This window comes from Carcharhinus amblyrhynchos, chromosome 22 (genome assembly GCF_965287045.1).
Source record: "Carcharhinus amblyrhynchos chromosome 22, sCarAmb.v2.hapA, whole genome shotgun sequence".
NCBI lineage: Eukaryota > Metazoa > Chordata > Chondrichthyes > Carcharhiniformes > Carcharhinidae > Carcharhinus > Carcharhinus amblyrhynchos.
Window position 1 is genome coordinate 12,646,051 of NC_137345.1, and position 22,069 is coordinate 12,668,119.

The following is a 22,069-nucleotide window of genomic DNA, read 5'->3' on the forward strand; positions in this document are numbered from 1 at the left end:
ACCAAGCCTACTTGGTAGTTCTTGCGGCGCCATAAGTCAATAGGCACAAACATAACAACTTCTAAGAACAAAGAACGAAGAAAATTACAGCACAGGAACAGGCCCTTCGGCTCTCCAAGCCTGTGCGGACCACGCTGCCCGATTTAACTAAAACCCCCTACCCTTCCGGGCACCATATCCACCCATTCCCATATTTGCCAAAATGCCTCCTAAAAGCCAGCATCGTTTCTGCTTCCTTTATCTCCACCAGCAGTGAGTTCCAGGCGCCCACAACCCTCTGTGTAAAAAAACTTGCTCGTACATCTCCTTTAAATCTTGCCCCTCACATCTTAAACCTATGCCCCCTAGTAATTGATTCTTCCACCCTGGGAAAAAGCTTCTGACCATCCACTCAGTCCAAGCCCCTCATAATCTCGCGGACTTCTATCATATCTCCCCCCAACCTCCGTTGTTCTAGTGAGAACAAACCAAGATTCTCCAACCTCTCCTCATAGCTAATGCCCTCCATACAAGGCAACATTGTGGTAAATCTTTTATGTATCCTCTCCAAAACCTCCACATCCTTCCGGTGGTGTGGTGACCAGAATTGAACACTATATTCCAAGTGCGGCCTAATTAGGGTTCTATAAAGCTGCAACATGACTTGCCAATTTTTAAACTCTACCATGGGACCATTCTGGTCCAGCTTTAAGAAGCAACAGGAAAAGCTATTCCTTGGTGTCATTTTTTGTTGTCCTTTTGAACATCCCTGGTTTTAATCGCTCCATTTTAACTGGCTGTTCCCTCAGTTGTCTTGGCCCTAGGCTCTGTGATTCCATTCCTCAGCCTGTGCAACTCCTTAAAACCTCTTTGACCAAACATTTGGCCATCAATCCAAATATGCTGTCATCTTTCACTTCATCGCACTCCTACAACACACCTCGGGGCATTTTATGACATCAAAGGGGCTATATAAATACATGTTGTTGTTAGTGCATACATACCTGAAGGACATATACTGATGCAGGAAGTGTGAACTCAACCCCACTGATCACAAAGGTCAAAGAAGGCATGCTTCCAATGCTGTCACAGTTGACTAAATACTGTTAAGTAGAGAAGGCAACATTGAAGATTAACGTATGATTAGTACAAATGCAAAATAAAAAGCATGGAAATTAACATTTATTTCAGAAATAATCTGTTAAGTGGATTATCAAACTCGAGCTGGAAATGGCATTAATGCTACACTTCAAGGGCCCCATTAGTTGTTCTATTTATACCACATTACATGAAAACAGATATTCACACTGAGATACTCGAGCAAAGATCCAATGTCAAGTGTTATATTGTAACCAGTGGTAACATACTGTGAGGGTCAGCTGACCGGGTAGACTATGTAACCAATAGCAAAATGATGTGGGTGTTCGGCTGACCAGCTGACCCGGTATAAACTGAAAGCATTTGGGTATTGTGGGGAGCTTGTATAGCCCAGGGTGTGGCCTGAGTGTTGATGTAAGGAAGTCCCTTTATTAAACCTTTTTTCTTTGATTTACTTTATGAAGTTACTTCTTTTATTGCTCGCAACTGAAGTATCCTTACTGCTGGATGAACATAAAGAAATTGGCTTCAATATTCTGCTATCACGTCAACTGGTTTCCTTGCAATCACATTGAGTAGGGAACACTAATGGTCTGTATATTGCAGCTACACAGCTGGCGATACATTCACCATTGCACTGTGAAATCGATAGCAACTTCTGACACTTATGCAGTTACTTTGGGAAATCCAAAGTTGCTGTTGGTTCTTCATCGCTCCACCATAGCGAGCAATGCTGAAGTCCTCCAATTTGGAAATCAATTCAAAATCATTGAATTGAGATGAACTTCCACTTCTAAAACTATTTTTGCTATAAAAATTCACAAAAAGTGATTCAATAAGGTGGAACTGGGTTTTTAACAACATACTTTGTCATAAATATTGTTGAACAACAGTTCTGTCCCTGAAAAGTTAATAATATATTTGCGGAATGTCATTTTTCTCTATTTCATGCAAAAAATGTCACAGATGTTTAAAGATGTTTTCAAAGTTTGTTAATGACATTTAAGCATTTAAGTTAATTGTATGTGTATCTTTATTTCAGTTTCTGTTAAAATGTGCTGTGATTTGGAGTGGTGGCCCTAAAGCTGTGGCCTCTGAATTTAGGTATAGACCTTTCCCGGAAAAACAACCTGCAGAAAATCGAAGTTATCATGTACTTTGTCTCCCTCGTGTGTCTCAAGGAGGATTCATTCTGAAACTGGAAAATCCTGCTCAAGATCAATGGACTTTTCCATGGTCTGCCCCTCGCCCGCTACGATTCCCATCCAGGCAAAACGGAAAAATTCGCCCCAGAAAATCTTTTTAAGTCACAGACAATATTGTGCCAAGCGCATGCTAAAACCTATGTGTTATTTCCTGGGTTGGTGGCTATGAGAACTCCTCAATGTGATTGCTAGTACCAAGAGACTTCATTGAGGCTGACAGCAGAAACTTGAGCTCCATAGACATTAAAGGAAGGTAACTTTTGATGATACCTTCCAGATAAGTTACAGTTGCTGGTTAGATGCATTGACCATGCTGAGCTCTCCCTCAGTGTACCCGAACAGGCACTGGAGTGTGGCGAATGGGGCATCACTCCTTATCAAGTGTCTCTCCCATTCTTACAGCCAGGACCAGGAGTCTCTCCCACTCTTACAGCCAGGACCAGGAGTCTCTCCCACTCTTACAGCTAGGACCAGGAGTCTCTCCCACTCTTACAGCCAGGACCAGGAGTCTCTCCCACTCTTACAGCCAGGACCAGGAGTCTCTCCCACTCTTACAGCCAGGACCAGGAGTCTCTCCCACTCTTACAGCCAGGACCAGGAGTCTCTCCCATTCTTACAGCCAGGACCAGGAGTCTCTCCCACTCTTACAGCCAGGACCAGGAGTCTCTCCCACTCTTACAGCCAGCCATTGCTGTGATTAGAAAGACTTACAGGATGACATTCAACCTGTTTGACCTCATTATGAGCACACCTTCCTTGGCCATCAGGTTCTGGAGTGGAATTTGAACTCGGAGCTTCTGGCTCAGAGGCAGGGACACTACCCACTGCACTGCATTATCATGAAAACGTAGTAAGGATTGGTATTGCCCATTCAAAGTAAAAGGCAATGACACGGTGAATTAATCCGCCACCCATTCAGTTCCACAGCTTCAATTCAAATTCAATTCAAAGTGATGGAATGAAAGTTTCTTCTCTCTAGCAATTGAAAAGAGCTCAACTGAAAAGAGGCTGAACCTCAATTTCTTGAACATTTAACTGAATAACAAAAGGCTGCTGCATGCAATGAACTCTAAACACATGCACTATAGAATGGGGGAATAAATTGATATTGTAGGGAGTCAGCTTTGGTTGTAGTTAAGGTGCAATTCAGGGCAGCTTCATTGTGTATTCAACATGATGCCATACTTGCTGCTGGTGATCTTGATGCTGATAATTGGTGTCAAAAAGAGAAATGCTTAATTACAAGATGCTTGGTAATAGACCTCGAGGAATAAGAGTTTTCGTTTAATCAACCAACGTAGCTCATTCACCAAGAATAAAACTTAGGCCATCATATCATCCTTACTTACCTTACCTTACTTGATGTGGTCACTCCTTCCATGATGATGTTCCTCCAGATATCAGCCCTATTATGTCAATTAATCACTTACAACTGATGCCATTTAAGTTTAAAGTTTATTTATTTGTGTCACCATTAGGCTTACATTAACACTGCAATGAAGTTGCCATGAAAATCCCTAGTCGTCACACTCCGCCATCTGTTTGGGTCACACTGAAGGAGAATTTAGCATGGTCAATGCACCTAACCAGCATGTCTTTCAGAATATGGGAGAGAACCCATGCAGACACAGGGAAAACATGGAAGCTCCACACATCCAACCCAGGCATCAAACCATGTCGCTGGTGCTGTGAGGCAGCAGTGCTAACCACTGTGCCACCATGCTGCCCACTAGCGACCTCTTCTGGGAATTACTAGTTGTGGAATCAGACAAGAGTTTGCCTTAGTGCACCACCAGGTGGAGGAAGAGAATTGGAATGGAAACATTTCATCAATTATCTGTAACATGAATTATTGATGGCATCTATTGACTTGCCCTCCTTTCATTGTCAGCAATAGGGCAACATTCCCAATTGTGCTGCTGGCCCAGAATCAATTGATATTTGTTACGACAACTTACCCCACCAGCTGAGTCCTGATAAGCGCCGATTTCCTGATACAGTGTACTTATATATTCATGTGGGACGGTGATCCGGGAGGTTCCAGTGTCGACTACAGCTTGGCATCCTTGGGAACAGAAGTTACTTTGGCCATTGATGTTCACGCTGGAAGGGAGAATTGAATTTATGAGTTTTTGCAGCAAAAATAGGTCTGCAGATCGACACTTAGAATCACAGATTTATCACAGAATGGCATAGCACAGAAAGAGGCACTTTAGTTCATCATGCTGGTGTTGGGTCGGTGATAGAACTATCCAATGAGCTCACACCCCTTCCAAATGTTTTCTCATTTCCTCACCCTGTTGAGCACTGTGCAGTTTCATATCTTTCCACTTTCCTTGTAAGCCATCAGTCCAGCTTTTCTGAGTGAATGGCAAATTGAGGGATAGTTTTCACCAAAGAACCACTACTGTGCTAAAGGACACCATCTGGTCCATTGAGCCCTCCCCAACAACAATCCTACCCAAGACGTATCCCTGTAACCCCACGTATTTGCCCTACTAATCATCCTGTCACTATGAGGCAATATATCACAGCCAATGAACCTAACCTGCACATCTTGGGACAGTGGGAGGAAATCAGAACACCCGGAGAAAACCCATGCAGACACGGGGAGAATGTGCAACTTCTACACAGACAATCACCCAAGGCCGGAATCGAACCCAGTTCCCCGGTGCAGTGAGGCAGCAGTGCTAACCACTGTGCCACCGTGCCGTGCTGTGCCACCTATCCAAGGTGCTTGCTGTTGATTGCCCAAACTTATTTCACACACGAACATGGCAACAAAGATGGAACTTACATGTGATTCCTTCTTTCCTCAAACATTTAAACTTAACATGAAGCACAATTCCTGCACAAAGTAATAAAGTACACAGCTTAATATTACAATCAGGTAAAATGAAATAAAGAATTGAAAGAAATATTGGCAACGACAGAGCTTGTGCTGCTATTGAGCACCAAAATATTTGTAAAACAATCAAATTACACAAAAAACTCACAATCTGCAGAGAAATCATTCCCTAGTTCTCAATGATGAATATTGAAAAGTGGTTTCACTTTAGTTCATGCTGGGCAACGTTAATCTGGGCAAATTGTTCATTACGCTGAAGAGTTGAAATACAACTTGGGAAGTTGGGAGAGGGAGGGGAAATGAGAAAGATTTATTTTATGCAATTATCTTGCACGATACGTAACTACAGAAAGTAATAGAACTACGACTGGCTTCAAGACGCAGCAAGATTCACTGCAGGAGAATGGAGGGATTTGAGAATAGGATGGAAAGGTGAGTGTATTGGATTGAGTTTGATTTAAAATGGGTGAGCTTGTGGGGCTTAATGGTAATTTTATTTTACCACAAATTCCTTGTTTTCTGGGGTGACATCTCAAGCAATGTGTGGAACAAGGCAGCAAATATGCAATCGAAGTTCAACTGTGATTGCTGTTTTATTTCTTTCTCACTTACCCTTGAATAGCGATAGTCCAGTACGCTTCTTGAATGACCGGTGCCCAGGTGATCTCACCTGTGTAGAGACTGTAGTCAGTTCCTCCAAATATTACTTCACCTCCATCCTGGCTATTTGCAGTCCTGGAGTAAATGAAATATTTCAGGGTCAATTAATGTGTTTTATGGTCTAATATAACTCTCCCCCTCAGTTACCTTCTAACTCCGGACTGAAACTCATATCCCTCTTTTCTCACCCCTCAGAAACATTAAGGGTGGGAATCTCCGGTTACACACAACACAAGGCCCGATTTTTCAGCCTAATCTGTCTAACTTTCTGTCCTGACCGATATCATTTCTGCAGCAGGCAGGATGGGAGATTTCTGGTCTAGATGTTCTCTCAGAGGCTTATGAATCTACAGAATTCTCTATTCCACATAGCTATGGATATTCTGTGTGGAATGTTCCCAAAAAAGTTCTAATTGTTGGATGTGTGTGAAAATTGGATTAACTCATACTGTTTTTTCAATGGGAGTTCACACTAGAATCTCCCACATTCCATGCATTGCAGAGGCCGCTAGCATAAATATCATTGAATTTCAGGTTGGGGTGGCCTGGTCCCACTCAGGAGGCTGAAACCATTAGGCCTCTGCGCATGCGCAGTGTCTCCGCACTGTCAGCATCACGGTTGCTGGCCAGCTTAATTGTTGCCCCCCCCTCCCCCCCCAACCCGACCATTCCCTGGGCAGCTAGATCCCCATTCCCGTCACAGACCACCCCAATCTCTAGCCCCCTCGCACAGTGCCAATCCCCTCCACCATCTCGCAGTGCAGACACCCCAGCAGGCAACCTCCCCCCCGCCCAGCTGACCCCCTCCCCCCAGCCTGCCCCAATTGCTGGTCTCCCTCCTGCCCCCATCAATCCAAACGCAGAGCAGCAGCGGAATCCCCCCACGTCCACTGACCCCCTTCCGCCCTACCCCCAATAGGCTCTCCCGTTGGTACTGCCTGATGCCCAATTGGCAGTGCCAAGGTGCCCCCTGCTCATTGGCACTTTGCCCCTTGGGCAGTGCCAGGGGCACAGAATGGGAGATGTACTCACAGTGGGAGTTCATGCACAAATCCCATGAATATTTGGCCGTGAGATTCTGCTCCCCCACCCGTTGCATGGCAGGGTAGGAGACGGTCCCCCTCTGTCATTGAATATATTCAAGGCTGAGTTAGGGACATTTTTGAATTTCAAGGGAATCATGCGAAATGGTGATTGGCTGGAATGGGGGGCTGAAGTCAAAGTTTAGCAATGAGCTTATTAAATGATGGGACAGGTTCAAGGAACTGTTTGGTCTATGGTTGCTGCTTGTTCTTCTATTAGTGTAGGTTGAGGCCTTTAAGTTGACTTGGCACATGAAAAAGTTCTATTTCTTTGGCCCCAAACATTTGTGTCTCTTCTATGCTTGGTGCATTGCTAAACCCCTTTCCCCTGCCACCTCTTTTCAGCCACGAAATGCTACATGTTAATAGCCAGCCTCAATTTTTCAGCCCACAAATGGATGTTTTGCTTACTTGTGCCTTGAAATTGGGGGGAAGGGGATCAAGCAGGTGATGCAGGCTTGCTTACAAAGAAGTACAGGGATTAAGGCGCACCACACAGAGCAGAAAGCTACATGTATTTTTGATTCCTGTAGTAATTATGGTCAATAAGGGCAACACAGCAGAAGAGGCTCATCTGGCTTGGGGACAACCAATTGAGTGGGTAATCATCCCATGGGGTAGGAGCCTCACAAAGGCAGAAGACAGACTTTAAGACATGTAGAAGACATGTAGAGATAGGGGCAGTTGATGAGCTGGCTGCCAGCCTCTGTACAGTTTCCCTTATTAATAAAGTCCCTTTGTGTCCCTGACAAAGACTGCAGGCCTGTGTCTTTATCACTGCGGACTCAAGGGAGGTACAAACTGAAAATTTCCTATCTCTGCAGGACAGGTGGGCAAAGTAGTCAGGAAAGCACATGAATTGTTATCCATTATTTGGGTGAAGTATTGGATACAAAAGCAGGGATATATTGCAGGAACTGTAATGAAACACTGGTTAGGCCAGCTGGAGCTTTGTCTACATTTCTGGTCACCACCTTACAGGGTTAGCATTGCTGCTTCACAGTGACAGAGACCCAGGTTCGGTTCTGCTGCGGGTGAATTTCCATGTTTGTATTTTCTCCCCATGTCTTTGTGGGTTTCCTCCAGGCGCTCCAGTTTCCTACCACACTCTAAAGATGTGCACATTAGGTGGATTGGCCATGCTCAATTAGTGTCCCAAGATGTGTAGGTTTGGGGGAGTAGTGGGGTAAATACATTGAGTTAAGGGGATAGGGCTTGATGGACTAAATGGCCTCCTCCTGCACTGTAGGGATTCTATTCTGTGATTGTATGAAGGATCTACTTGCTCTGGAGAGAGTGCCTAGGAGATTTACAAGAATATTGCCAGGGATTCAAACTTGCAGCAATGAGGAGAAATTGGATAAACTAGTGTTTTCCTCCATAGAACCAAGCAGGCTACACCGTGACCTAATTGCAATGTACAAAATTATGAAGGGCCTAGACAGGATAGTCAGGTAAGACTTGACTCCCCCAGCTGGGGGGTCAATTACCAGGAGGCGCAGGTTTAATGTGATTGGTAGAAGGATTAGAGGGGACGAGAAAAATCTTTATTACCCAGAGGGTGATGCTCATCTGGAATTCACTAGCGCTCAGGCTGAAATGCTCCTCGCATTTGAAAGGTACCTGGATCTGCATTTGAAAGGCTGGAACCTGCAAAATTATGGACCAAGTGCTGGAAAGTGGGATTAAAATGAGTGGCCAGTTTCTTTTCACTCTTTTCTGGCTGGCACAGACAAGATGGGCTGAATGGCCTCTTTCTGCACCACAATCTTTCTATGGCACTATGATTCCATGGCTCATAGGCTGGAATTGGCCCAAACAGCCATTAATCGGTTAAATCCATGAAAAATCCTAGTTTGAAAGTATCTTGATCCATAGGTCCCTAAATCTTATATATTACCTGCGCATGTACACAGAAAATATAGGCTGTTCCAGTAGGTTGTCTTGCATCATGGTGTCAAACACAGGTGTTTGTTGCCCAACTGCCAGCGATGGATATCCCAAACCAAGGACTCCATCAAACGGTTCATAATTAAAAAAACTGCCTGGTTCACTTTTGCTGAGGCCAAACTCCTGTCTTGAAATCGTTATGCCGGCAACCTTGGGGAGGAGAAAATAGAAAGAAGAATAATGCACTTTTGAATGGACCTAGCTTATACGAAGTTGATCTCTCGTTGCACCCTAGATATGACTGTAACTCTACATTCTGCATCCTCTCCTTTCCTTCTCCCCTTTGTACTCTATCAGCTGTATATTTTATCCGGTTAGCATGCAAGTTTTCATTGTATCCCAACACGTGTGACAATAAGTCAAATCAAAAACTGTCAGTACAATGTTGCTCTATTCCGTTGAAGTGGGATGATGCTCATGCACATTGAAGAATAAATACAGAGACAAAATCATTGTGAAAATTATGTCAAGGAGATGCCTGGAAATGAGGTGTTCAGTGCATATTGCAAGCGTGTCGTTCAGTACTCACATTCACTGTGTCATAGCCAAAAACTCCAGACAGATCGCCAGCACCATAATAGAATGTAAACGATTGTCCATTTGAACTGTATGTTGAGGATTGACTTGGATTAAATTTTGCATGCTTATCTGTAGGAGGAGAATAAATCATCACCTATATTAGCTCAGAATTCAGGTCCCATAGAAAGTAACTGGAGATAGAATTTTAAAAACATGTTCTGATGAAGTAATCGCATGTATCAGTTATCTTTCACTTACTACAGGCAGGACTGCTGCAGTAGACTGAAGGGACCCAAAGGTTGGACGAGCCAGTGTCAAACAGGACAGTAAAGCTCTGGGGTGGGGTACCCACAGTAATGGATCCGTAGTAGAAACTCTAAACAGGGAATTGAAAAAGAAGAAATGGATTTTATTTACTCGAATATTGAGCTGACAATTGCAAACCTTCTCTCAAAAAATTCCTCCAAAACTGTTCACATTCTGATGAGTTCCTGCGCTTATCAAAATGATTATCAAGCTACGAGATTTCTGTCTGTGGTGCCATGGTGAATGTGAGGGTGGAATCCTCGCTGGGAATATCTTATATTACAATAGGTTTCTTTCTCCAGGGGTTGAGCTCACAGGGAAAAAGATCTTCAATAGATTTCAGATGGTCACTGAGGTTGGTCAGCATTCTCCGGCCTCCCTGCGGTGTGTTTCCTGGTGGTAGAAGCTGCACACCGTTGTCCACTGGCAGATCGTCTGGTCCTGCTGAGGTCTATGGCATTTTATATGGATTGACGGCCCTGCCCTCCGGGAAAGCTGGCGTGGGTAGTGGGACTGTCGCTTTTGACTCATCGAAACATAAACCCGAATTCCACCACCTCGCCCGCCCCAGGAGAATGTGTAAACTCCACACAGACAGTCACCCAGAATTGAACCAGAGTCCCTGACGCTGTGAGACAGCAATGCTAGTCACTGTGCTACCTTGCCACTTTCGGTGGGTCTGGAAAGTCCCATGAGTAGGGCTGGAATCAAGAGATTGTTGAGACTCTTTGCTGCTGTAACTGTTTCTGTCATGCAACACACTGCTCATTGCCAAATTAGATTGATGGATTCTGTTCTTAGATGGGAAAAGGAGGTTGCAAAGAGAGAAGGTTCTTTCCCGAGGTGAATGCTGAGGAATGATTCTAATCAAGTCAAGGAAGATGGAAGCATTACATGAGGAAATACGCAATATTCATTATTTTGATATATCAAATCACCCTTCAATCTTCTTTGTTCCAAGGTAAATAACTCCAACCTATCCAATCTCTCATAGTTCCACATTTCAAGTCCTGGCAACATTCTTGCAAACCTCCTCTGCACTCTCTCCAGAGCAATTACATCCTTTCTGTAATATGGCGACTAGAACTACACACAATATTCCAGTTGTCCACAACCCAATATAAGACTAATTAGTCTATAATCGTTTGGTGTTGCCTTCAGCCCCTTTTTAAACAATGGAACTATGTTTCCATCTATCCAGTCCTCCCTTGTATCTAGTGCAGATTGGAAAATCATCCTCTGAGCATTTGTTATCTCCTCCCTGACCTTCTTCAGTAATCTTGGAAGAAGTCCATCAGGACCTGGTGACTTATCAACTTTCAGTGATACCAACCTCTTGAATACATCTGCATTTTTATGAAGATCCCATCCAATATTTCAGTGTTTCTCCTGGACTACTAAATCTGCACAATCCCTTTCCTTTGTAAATGTAGAGAAAAAAATATTCATTCCCACAATCCACACACAAGCTTCATTCCTCATCCTGATAGGTCCCACTTCTTTTTTAAGTAACCTTTTACCATTAACACATTGGTAAAACATCTTTGGGGTTTCTTTACCTTTACTTTCTAATCCTTTATCACGACTTCTTTTTGATTTCTTTATTTCTTTTAACTTCATTCCTGGATTTTCTATATTTATCTATGCTATTTGCAGTGCTTTGTTCTTTGTGCCTGCTGTACACTTTATATTTTTGTTTGAACTTTCCCTATATCCTTCTAGACAACCAATAGGGTCTAGATTTGACAGCACCACTCTTATTTTTGGAGGGGACATGTCTACTTTATACATTTAGGATCTCACTTTTTAATGCTTCCCAATGGTTTTCCACTGACTTATCTCCTGATAAGTCCACCTCAGCCAAGACCCTTCTCATTTCTGCAAAATTTGCTTCCCTCCAATTCAATAATTTAGCTCCAGCTTTATCTCTATCCTTCTGTAATGCTAAACCTAATTAAATTGTGATCACTATTCCCCCATATGGTTTCCCACCATCACTTCACCCATTTGCCCTTCTTCGCTCCCCAAGACTAGGTCTAAATTTACATTTCCTCTTGTTGAACTTGTCACTAATTTGCTGAAAAAAGTCCTGGACGCACTGCATGAATTCTTTACCCTCAATGCCCCTTATATTGTTTGAAATCTAGTTGATATTGGGATAATTAAAGGCTCCGACTATTATTGCCTCTTGTTCTTACAGACAGAAATTTGCTTACATATTTGTTATTTTATCTCCCTTTCACTATTTGGGGTATAATCCCAGTTACGTAACTGCCCATTTTTATTTCTAAGTTCAACCTACAAAACCTCATTTGTTGACCCATTCAGTATGTCATCCTGTCTCACAACTAGAATGAATTCTTTAACGCTGTCATTGTCATCTAACCCAATTTATTTAATTCATCAGTTATTTAATAATTTGCACAGCTAAAGTAACTGGGGCTTGTACTCAGCTGGCTTGGAGACAAGGAAGGAATCTCACCAATCATTGAAGGCTGGAAGATAACTTGAAAACAGACCCCCTCTTTCCCTCCCTGCACTGAGTTCCCACTTCCACCAAATTCTCAACTCTTCACTCAATCTATGCCATGCTCAGGTGTAGCCATGTATTTCTGAGTCCTTCTCGCTGTGTGGGTTCAAAATCTCTCTATAATTATATATGTATATGCACCTATTGAAGCAATACTTTCTGGTAACTGTCACTTCAGGCAACTTCCACTTTAACTATGCGGCAAAACTAACAGCATTTGAAAGTAAGAACCGAATGCTTAATGTCAATCTATAGTTAAGAAAAAAATTACTCAAATTTCCCATCTGAACCAAATCCCCAACTCTCAATCAATGTCTCACTCAGGCGTAGTCTTGTGTTCAGATGCCCCTCTCTCATTCAAATGTGGCTAAAGTTAACTTTAAATAATCTTTTTTTCTACAGAGCTGCTCACTGTTCAGGCTTTAATCTGCAAGAATTTATCTGAAATCCTAACAACTAAGTGAAAAAAGTAACTTACAGAACTTAAAGACAATATGGGTGGCATAGTGGTGAGCACTGCCAGGGGTCCGGGTTCCATTTCAGCCTTGGTCACTGTCTATTTGGAGTTTGCACATTCTCCCCATGTCTGTGTGGGTTTCCTCTCACACTCAGAAGATGTGCAGGTTAGGTCGATTGGCCATCCTAAATTGCCATTTAGTGCCCTAAGATGTGTATGTTAGATAGATTAACCATGGTAAAATGTATGGGGTTCTGGGGATAAGCGGGGAGTGAGCCAGGATAAAATGCTCTCAGAGAGTTGGCTTACACGTGATGGGCCAAATTGTCTGCTTCTATACTGTTGTATGATCTTGGCTGTAGGAAGCGCAGTCCGTGCTGGAACTTGTTCTCACTGACATATGAAGTAACCATTTAATTCTTTCTAAAGTGAACTGTCTTTATTCTTACATTCTGGAAATTGACAAGAGGTTCATCCACCATCAGAGACTGTAGGCCAGGGAACATTCCTCGGTATTTCAATGCTGGATCATATTTGTGTGTTTTCAGGAAATGCGTCAGCTCCCCGCGTTCTTCCAGAATGTCTCGTGCAGACTTTCCCTTGTGTAAAGGTACTCTGAAATGATAGAGTGAATCATCAGAAGATCACTGGAGTACTCTCATTGTTTAATCTTAATGCTGGTCTGAACATTATTTTTATTACAAGTAGGCTTATATTAACACTGCAATGCAGTTACTGTGAAAATCCCCTAGTTGCCACACTGTTCAGGTACACTGAGAGAGAATTTAGCACGGCCAATGCACCTAACCAGCATGTCTTTTGGACTGTGGGAGGAAACCGGAGTACACGGAGGAAACCCACACAGACATGGGGAGAACATGCAGACTCCGCACAGACAATGACCTAAGCCGGGAAGTAAACCCATGTGCCTGGCACTGTGAGGTAGCAGTGCTAACCACTGTCCCACTGTGTTACCCACATCTCAGCTAACAAGCAAATCATCAAAGCAGCAACATTAAGTCAATCTGTTTGGCTTTTAACAAAACTCAACAAGTTCAAATAGATCACGGATAGGATTTTCTTAATCAAATCCCAAATTATGCAAACTCTGTGAAACTTATTGGAAAGCAGTAGGTTCCTGATGTACAAAATGGAGCATGAATTGGCCAATATAAATTAGTTTCCTGGTTATTGACCAACCTGTAGAGACACTCAGCGAGCTGGACACAGAGCAGTGAAAGGATTAACAACTTCATGATGCTTCTTGCCGTGAGATGTTGCGGAAAGCTGTAAAGCGATTCACACAATTACTTCAATTGTGCTGGAGAGGGATGCGCCCTGCGTCTTTTTATACTTGCGATTAACAAATGATTTGCTTTTCACCTTCACTAATGAAGGTTGCGGTGTCTCAAGTTGAAAATGTTCCCATCTTTTATACAAATAAAACAGCATCAAAATATTAAAGTAATCTTCAACCTTAAACAAAAGGAGAAGGTCAAGCTGTGTAAGAAATAAGATAAACTAGGTAATAGTAGGACAATTAGCACTGCTTCCTCACAGCGCTAGGGACCTGGATTCAAGTCCAGCTTTGAACAACTTTCTGTGTGGAGTCTGCACCTTCTCCCCGTGTCTCCTCTGGGTTTCCTCTGGGTGCTCTGGCTTCCTCCCACACTCCAAAGATGTGCAGATTTGGTGGGTTGGCCATGCTAAATTGTCCCTTTTTGTCCCACAATATGTATATTTGATGGATTATGCATGGTAAATGCACATGGTCACAAGGATAGGGCGGGGGGGGGTGGTTGGTGGGCCTGGGTAAGAGATTCAGATTCGATGAGTAAAATGGACTCCTTCTGCACTGTACAGATTCTTTGATTCTAAGTTTGCAGCTAACATTTAGTTAGAAGAGGCAGTAAGTAATGCAGGTGGGGACAAGTGGGGTTGCAAAGGAATGCAGATTTAAGCGATTGGGCAAACCTGTGGCAAATAGAATTCATTGTGGCTAATTATGAGATCTCTACTTTGAATGTAAGAAAGGTAAATCAGGAATATTTACTAAATGGGTGAGAAATTAGGAACCATAAAGCAATAAAGGGATTTGGAAGTCCAAGAACAGGAATTAGTAAAGGCTGGTACAAAAGCAATCAAAACACTGAGTGGTACATTGGCCTTTAACTCAAGTTAAAGGTTAGTATGGTTAAATTTAAAATATGGATGGAGCGTGAGAAGGTAAACTCCAATACTAGTGTCTAGTGCTTAAACAAAGGAGACTACAATGGGATGAGGGAGAAGTTGGCTAAGGTAGGCCGGAAGCAAAAACTTTATGGTGGGACAGTTGAGAAACAGTGGATGACTTTCAAAGCAATTTTTAGCAGTGCTCAGCAAAAATATATACCAGTGATAAGGAAGAACTGTAGAAAAAGAGATGATCTGCCATGGATAACTAAGGAAATAAAGGAGGAGATCAAATTGAAAGAAAATACATACAAAGTGGCAGAGATTAGTGGGAAGCTACGGGTTGGGAAATCGTTAAAGGTCAACAGAAAGCTACGAGAAAAGCTATAAAGAAAAGTAAGATGGATTTTGAAAGTAAACTAGCTCAGAATATAAAACCACATAACAAAAGCTTTTTTTACAAATATATAAAATGAAAAAGAGTGGCTGAAGTAAACACTGGTCCCTTAGAGGATGAGAAGGGGGATGTAATAACTGGGAATGAAGAAATGGCTGGGCATTGAACAGGCATTTTGTGTCAGCCTTCACAGTAGAAGACACAAATAACATGCCAAAAATTGATGACAAGAAGCCTATGTCAGGTGAGGGCCTAGAAACTATCTTTACCACTAAAGACTTAGTGTTGGGTAAGCTAATGGGGCTAAAGGTGATGGAATGAAGCCCAGGTTACGAAAAGAGAAGGCAGAGGAAATAGTAAATGTACTAGTGGTAATTTACCAAAATTCACTGGACTCTGGAGTGGCCCCCCAGAAAATAGCAAGTATGATGCCGCTGTTTGAAAAAGGAGTTAGACAAAAGGCAGGTAACTGTATGCTGATTCACTTAACTTCTGTGTCAGGAAAATGTTCAAGGAAGAAACAGTGAGACACCTGGATATAAATTGTCCCATTGGGAAGACGCAGCATGGGTTCATGAAGGACATGTCATGTTTGACTAATTTGGTGAAATTCTTTGAGAATATTATATGTGTGCAGTAGACAATGGGGAACCTGTGGATGTGGGTGTATCTGGATTTCCAGCAGGCACTCAACACGGTGCTGCTACATAAGATAAAGGTGCACGGTGTTACAGGTAATGTATTAGCATGGGTAGAGGATTGGTTAACTAACAGAAAGCAAAGAGTGGGCGTAAATTTGTGTTTTTCTGTTGGCGATCAGTGACTAGTGGTATGCCTCAGGGATCAGTGTTGGGACTGCAATTGTTTACAATTTACATAGATAATTTGGAGTTGGGATCAAGTGTAGTGTGTCAAAGTTCACAGATGACATTAAGATGAGTGGCAGGGCAAAGTGTGTGAGAGGATGCTGAAAATCTGCAAAGGGATATAGATAGTCTAAGTGAGTGGGCGAGGGCCTGGCAGATGGATTAAAATATTAGTAAATGTGAGGTCATCCATCTTGATAAGAATAAGAACAAAACGGACTATTATTTAAATGGTAAAAAATTGCAGCATTCTGGCGTGCAGAGGGACCTGGGTGTCCTTGTGCATGAATCACAAAAAGTTGGTTTGCAGGTGCAGCAGGTAATTAAGAAGGCAAATGGAATTTTGTCCTTCATTGTGAGAGGGATGGAGTTTAAAAATAGTGAGGTTATGTTGTAGCTGTATAAGATGCTAGTGAGGCCACATCTGGAGTACTGTGCACAGTTTTGGTCTCAAAGAACAAAGAACAAAAACAGCCCGGGAAACAGGCCCTTCGGCCCAACAAGCCCACGCCGCCATCTCAACACCACCAGTCCCCCTCTCCACCCACGACACTTGTCTAATGTTTTATGGCCATCCAGATTGAGGGAAACTGATTTAGGGACAATTTATTCCTGCCAATCAGCCTAACAGCACATCTTTGGGGTGTGGGAGGAAACCGGAGCACCTGGAGAAAACCCACGCAAGCACGGGGAGAATGCGCAAACTCCCACAGACACCGGCCCAAATCCATGTGTCTGCACAGCAATCAGCGATAGTCACTGAGCTGTCGTCTTGCCCAGTATCTGGTCCAGTTTAGGCACACACTAATGACACGAAGCACTAGGCCAATCTCGAACAACCAAGAGCAGCCCAAGTACGACCCATTGCGTGTATGCCCCTCGTTGGACACAAGGCAGACCGACTTAAAACCTGTGAATGAAAAGGGAAAAAAACATTATTATTTTTGTACCATATCCATTTACCTTACCAGGGATGCCCCAATGCTAATGACCCTTATTTAAAACAATCTCCTATATCCACCCATCTCCAACCCACTCATGTGCCTGTCTAAGTTACTCTTAAAGGACTCTAGCGTGTTTGCCTCCACCACCTTACTTGGCAGAGCATTCCATACCCCCACTACCCTCTGTGTGAAAAATCTCCCTCTAATATCTGTGTTATACCTCTCCCCCCTCACCTTAAGTCCATGGCCCCTTGTCCTATGTGTCTCTATCATAGGAAATAGCTTACCTCTGTTTACTCTATCAATACCCTTCATAATCTTATATACCTCTATTAGATCCCCCCTCAGTTGCCGTCTTTCAAGGGAAAAGAGCCCCAATTTCTTCAATCTTTCCTCATACCGCAGTCCTTCCATACCAGGCAACATCCTGGTAAACCTCCTCTGCACTCTCTCCAGAGTCTCCACGTCCTTCCAGTACTAAGGCGACCAGAACTGAACGCAGTACTCCAAATGCGGCCTAACCAACGTTCTGTACAACTGCAATATTAGACTCCAGCTCTTATATTCTATACCCCTTCCTATAAACGCTAACATACCATAGGCTTTCTTCACCACACTCTCCACTTGCACTACCACCTTCAAAGACTTGTGCACTTGCACCCCCAGGTCTCGCTGCGATTCTATACTCCTTATGGGCTTACCCTTTATCATATAACTCCCCCCACGTTATTCCGGCCAAAATGCATCACCTCACATTTATCCGGATTAAACTCCATTTGCCCTGTATCTGCCCAATTAACCAGCCTATCAATATCCCGTTGTATTGCCAGACACTGCTCCTCACTGCCCGCCAATCCAGCCATCTTGGTGTCATCAGCAAATTTGCTGATCGCACCACCTACTCCCTCTTCCAAATCATTTATATACACTACAAAGAGAAGAGGTCCCAGTACTGAGCCCTGCGGCACACCATTAGTGACAGACCTCCAGCTAGAAAAGGACCCCTCCACTTCTACTCTCTGACTCCTCTTTGCAAGCCAGTTCTCTACCCATCTGGATACCTGGCCACGTATCCCATGAGCTTTAATCTTCTCTACCAACCTACCATGAGGGACTTTGTCAAACGCCTTACTGAAATCCATATAGATGACATCAACGGCTCGTCCTTCGTCAACCGTTTTTGTCACCTCCTCAAAGAATTCTACCAGATTCATAAGGCAAGACTTCCCCTTTACAAAGCCATGTTGCGTATCCTAAATCAGATCGCAATGCTCTAAGTGCTCATACATCCTATCCCTAAGAATCCTATCCATCAACTTGCCTACCACTGACGTCAAACTCACCAGCCTATAGTTACCCGGGCTATCCCTCCTACCCTTTTTAAACAACGGTACCACGTTCGCTATCGTCCAGTCTCCTTTTTCGAGAAAGAATATACGGGCACTGGAGAGGGTACAAAGGAGATTCACGAGGGTGATTCTGGAGTTGAGTGGGTTGGCTTACCAAGAGAGACTCAGTAGACTGGGGCTACACTCATTGGAATTCAGAAGAATGAAGTTTATAGAAACATATAAGATTATGAAGGGAATAAATAAGACAGAAGCAGGGAAGTTGTTTGCATGGGCAGATGAAACTAAAACTAACGGACATGGCCTCAAAATAAGGGGGAGCAGATTTAGGACTGAGTTGAGCAGGAACTTCTTCACCCAAAGAGTTGTAAATCTGTGGAATTCCCAGCCCAGTGAAGCAGTTGAGGCTTCCTCCTTGAATGTTTTTAAGGCAAGGATAAATACATTTTTGAACAGTAAAGGAATTAAGGGTTATGGTGAGCGGTCGGGTAAGTGGAGCTGAGCCCATGAAAAGATCAACCATTATCTTATTGAATGGCTGAACAGGATCAAGGGGCCAGATAGCCTACTCCTGCTCCGAGCTTTTATGTTTTTATGCTCTTATGTTCAAGAGGGCCTGGAATACAGAGGAGTGGAAACTAAGCTAAGACTGTAGAGGTAAATGTAAGGGTGTGTCAATGGTTCACAGCCGCACATGCACCCTCCACGCATTTACAAATATTTGCTGGGCACTACTTGTCACAAGGCTGAACTTGGATTTACAGAGCTTTTTTCTGTGACCTTGGGCTGGACGAAAAATATTTTTGACATTATTTTCCATGCTCTAACTTCAAATAAAGCCCATACTGAAGTTAATGAAAGCCATTGTTACATTCATGACTATATAAACATGGGAGCCAAACAATTGGATAAACTCAATGGAACCTATAGGCCTGACTGTGCCTTATAAGAATGTGAATACAACTCCTCTTATTTGTACACAATTATATGGATAACTTATGTTTTACATCTTCTATTGAATAGAATGGCCAATGCAGATGGACACATTTTTATTTACAAGGGGTGGGAAAGCTAGATGTCAACAGTTTTGCTTTTTTATTTGCAATATATCTTCTATAATGTCGAATATAAATTGTATCTTTTATTCGGTGAAGGCAATGGCCTAGTGGTATTATTGCTGGTCTGTTAATCCAGAAACTCAGTTAATGTTTCTGGAGACCTAGGTTCGAATCCCACCATGGCAGATGGTGGAACTTGAATTCAATAAAAAATATCTGCAATTAAGAATCTACTAATGAGCAGGAAACCATTCTCAATTGTCGGAAAAACCCATCTGGTTCACTAATGCCCTCTGGGGAACAAATGTGCCATCCTTACCTGACCCTGCCTATATGTGACTCCAGAGCCACAGCCATGTGGTTGACTCTCAGCTGCCCTCTCATCAAGGGCAATAAATACTAGCCAGCTAATGACACTCATGTCCCACGAGCAAATTAACAGAATTATTTCTTGTACATAGACTTGATGAGATAGCATCCAGGGTACAAAGTTCAGTTTTAGACTCTCAGGCTGAGCTTTGGGGCAGGGATTTTGCAGTGTTCACTTCTGGTTGGAAAGCCAAATTTTCCATTCTCACTCGCAACGGGTTCCCCCATTGACGAGAACAGAGAATCCCAACCTACACTTTACAAAGGATATATTAACTTTTGAGAGAGTGCAGTGAAGGTGTTTCTAGTTAAAAGAAAGGCTCTTTGAAAGTCCAAAGAACAAAGAAAATTACAGCACAGGAGCAGGCCCTTCGGCCCTCAAAGACTGCACCGGCCATGCTGCCTGACTTAACTACCAGGGACCATATCCCTCTATTCCCATTATATTCATGTATTTGTCAAGATGCCGCTTGAAAAAAGAAAAATAATTGGTATTTCTTCCTTCTCTTCCTTGATGGATGTTACTTTTGCAACAAACAACAATATTTGAGAAGCATTATAGTCACGATAATCAGCAGTAAATAAGTAAAAAGATATGTAGCTCCAATTAATATCTTCTTTTCACATATTTTGATCCATTCTGTCGTCCATTTTTCCAAAGAGAATGGCTCTGGATTTTCTAACTTCTTGACCTCCTTCCGATAATGAGTTACCAGATTCTCTGACTATCTGATATGTAGGTGCAGCATCGCGATCCAATCAAACTGCATGTTCTTCCTCTTGCTGCAAGAATGAAGACCATCCGATGCCGTAACACAACTGTACACATTTCTACCATTTCATCATTGAGTTGTGATACAGCAGTAACTGTGTCATTAGCTACTATTTCCAAGATATAAGCAATATTTCCCAATTCCATTGTCGGTCTTATATGTGAATATTCTGGCACCATTATTCCAAAAAAATAGTCTATGTCCACTGCAGTACATCGATGACTGGTAGTTTCCTCTGATGATTGATCAGTGTGGTAAAATTGTGGAACTACATATTCTGAAGTAACAAACTCCTTTCCTACCCTTGGGCAGCCATGGGTAAGATTTGTTTTCACAAATCCAATAAGTTCCATTAAGTGTTGGGTGTATTTCATGTTCCACATGTGATCATCCTCCAGTGGGCTTAAGCAAATCCTGCTCCTGATGTCTATGGTGTAGATTTCATTTACTGATCCCAATATCTCTGCTTCCCTGAACACCTTGATGCATAATATTTCTTGTTCCTTTAATCCTGTATCAATTAGAATCAAATTGGGTGCTCATTTGGCTGTACTGAATACAGATAAGGGTCTATTCAAGTAACCTGCCTTTCCTGTGCATGATCTGTCATTGAAAAAATCTCCCCTTATTCCTTTGCAAATCCAACTGTCCTTCCTCTAGGTTTCCTGAACAATTGGGTTAATTGATCTTATATTATCAATTCCCCTTACCTTAAAGGGGTTGTCCGCAAAGGAAAGCTCTTCCCCGCATGGATTGGTATATGAGTATATACCCAACACTAGATACATCAGCTGTGTACGCCAAATACAGTTAAGTGTTTCTGTTAAACTCCTGTTAATCTATTCACACTATAAAAAACATACATGTTATTACAAGATGTAATATAATCTTTTTTTAACCATTTGGTATTACTCAAATTCTGTTTATGCTAATAACAATAATGCATTTATTTTAACTGCGTTCTGTTTTTGTTCCTTGTTCAAAGATTGTTCGAGCTCATTATTCACTGATGTATCCTTTCTTCAATGGATGGTTGATTTTTTTTCTTTGTATACACAGTTTGTCAATTTTACACTAATATGGCCCTAAGCCCTCACAGTTAGAATCAATAATCATAAATTTAACACTTGAACATAAACATTTTCTAGATTGCTTTACTATACCATTTGATTTGACTAAAGTAACAAATGCTCATCTTTTCCATGCCGTCATGTAGCCATGTACTAACCCAAATGCATATCTGCTGTCTGCGTATACATTATGGCCCAGGAGGCACAAGCTAATGTTCATATACATCTATGCATTCCTCTTGTAACTGAATCTAATTGTACTCAATAATAACTTACTGGTCTTACTTTGTCTCCATGTTTCTGGGTGACTGCTGCTATTTGTATTCCATTACTTTCTTGGCAAAAGATGTGAATTGGCTTGCTGAGATTTGGTAATCCTAAAGCCGGAGACTTAGTTAGGGCTGACTTTATTTCCTTTTCTTTCCAATCTATTTTTT

General features: G+C 42.4%; 1 protein-coding gene across 1 annotated transcript in view; it reads right to left on the minus strand.

The window, feature by feature from the left end:
* LOC145357156 (uncharacterized) overlaps positions 1-22,069 on the minus strand; it is a 48,667-nt gene that overhangs the window by 1,422 nt on the left and 25,176 nt on the right. Inside the window, exons 11-19 of the mRNA XM_080210312.1 lie at positions 20,503-21,073; positions 13,835-13,921; positions 13,084-13,249; positions 9,600-9,717; positions 9,352-9,470; positions 8,779-8,972; positions 5,743-5,865; positions 4,241-4,385; positions 984-1,082 (exon numbers count right to left, since the gene is read on the minus strand). Of these exons, the coding sequence (XP_080066438.1) occupies positions 984-1,082; positions 4,241-4,385; positions 5,743-5,865; positions 8,779-8,972; positions 9,352-9,470; positions 9,600-9,717; positions 13,084-13,249; positions 13,835-13,921; positions 20,503-21,073 (1,622 nt within the window). The remainder of the gene's footprint in view (positions 1-983; positions 1,083-4,240; positions 4,386-5,742; positions 5,866-8,778; positions 8,973-9,351; positions 9,471-9,599; positions 9,718-13,083; positions 13,250-13,834; positions 13,922-20,502; positions 21,074-22,069) is intronic.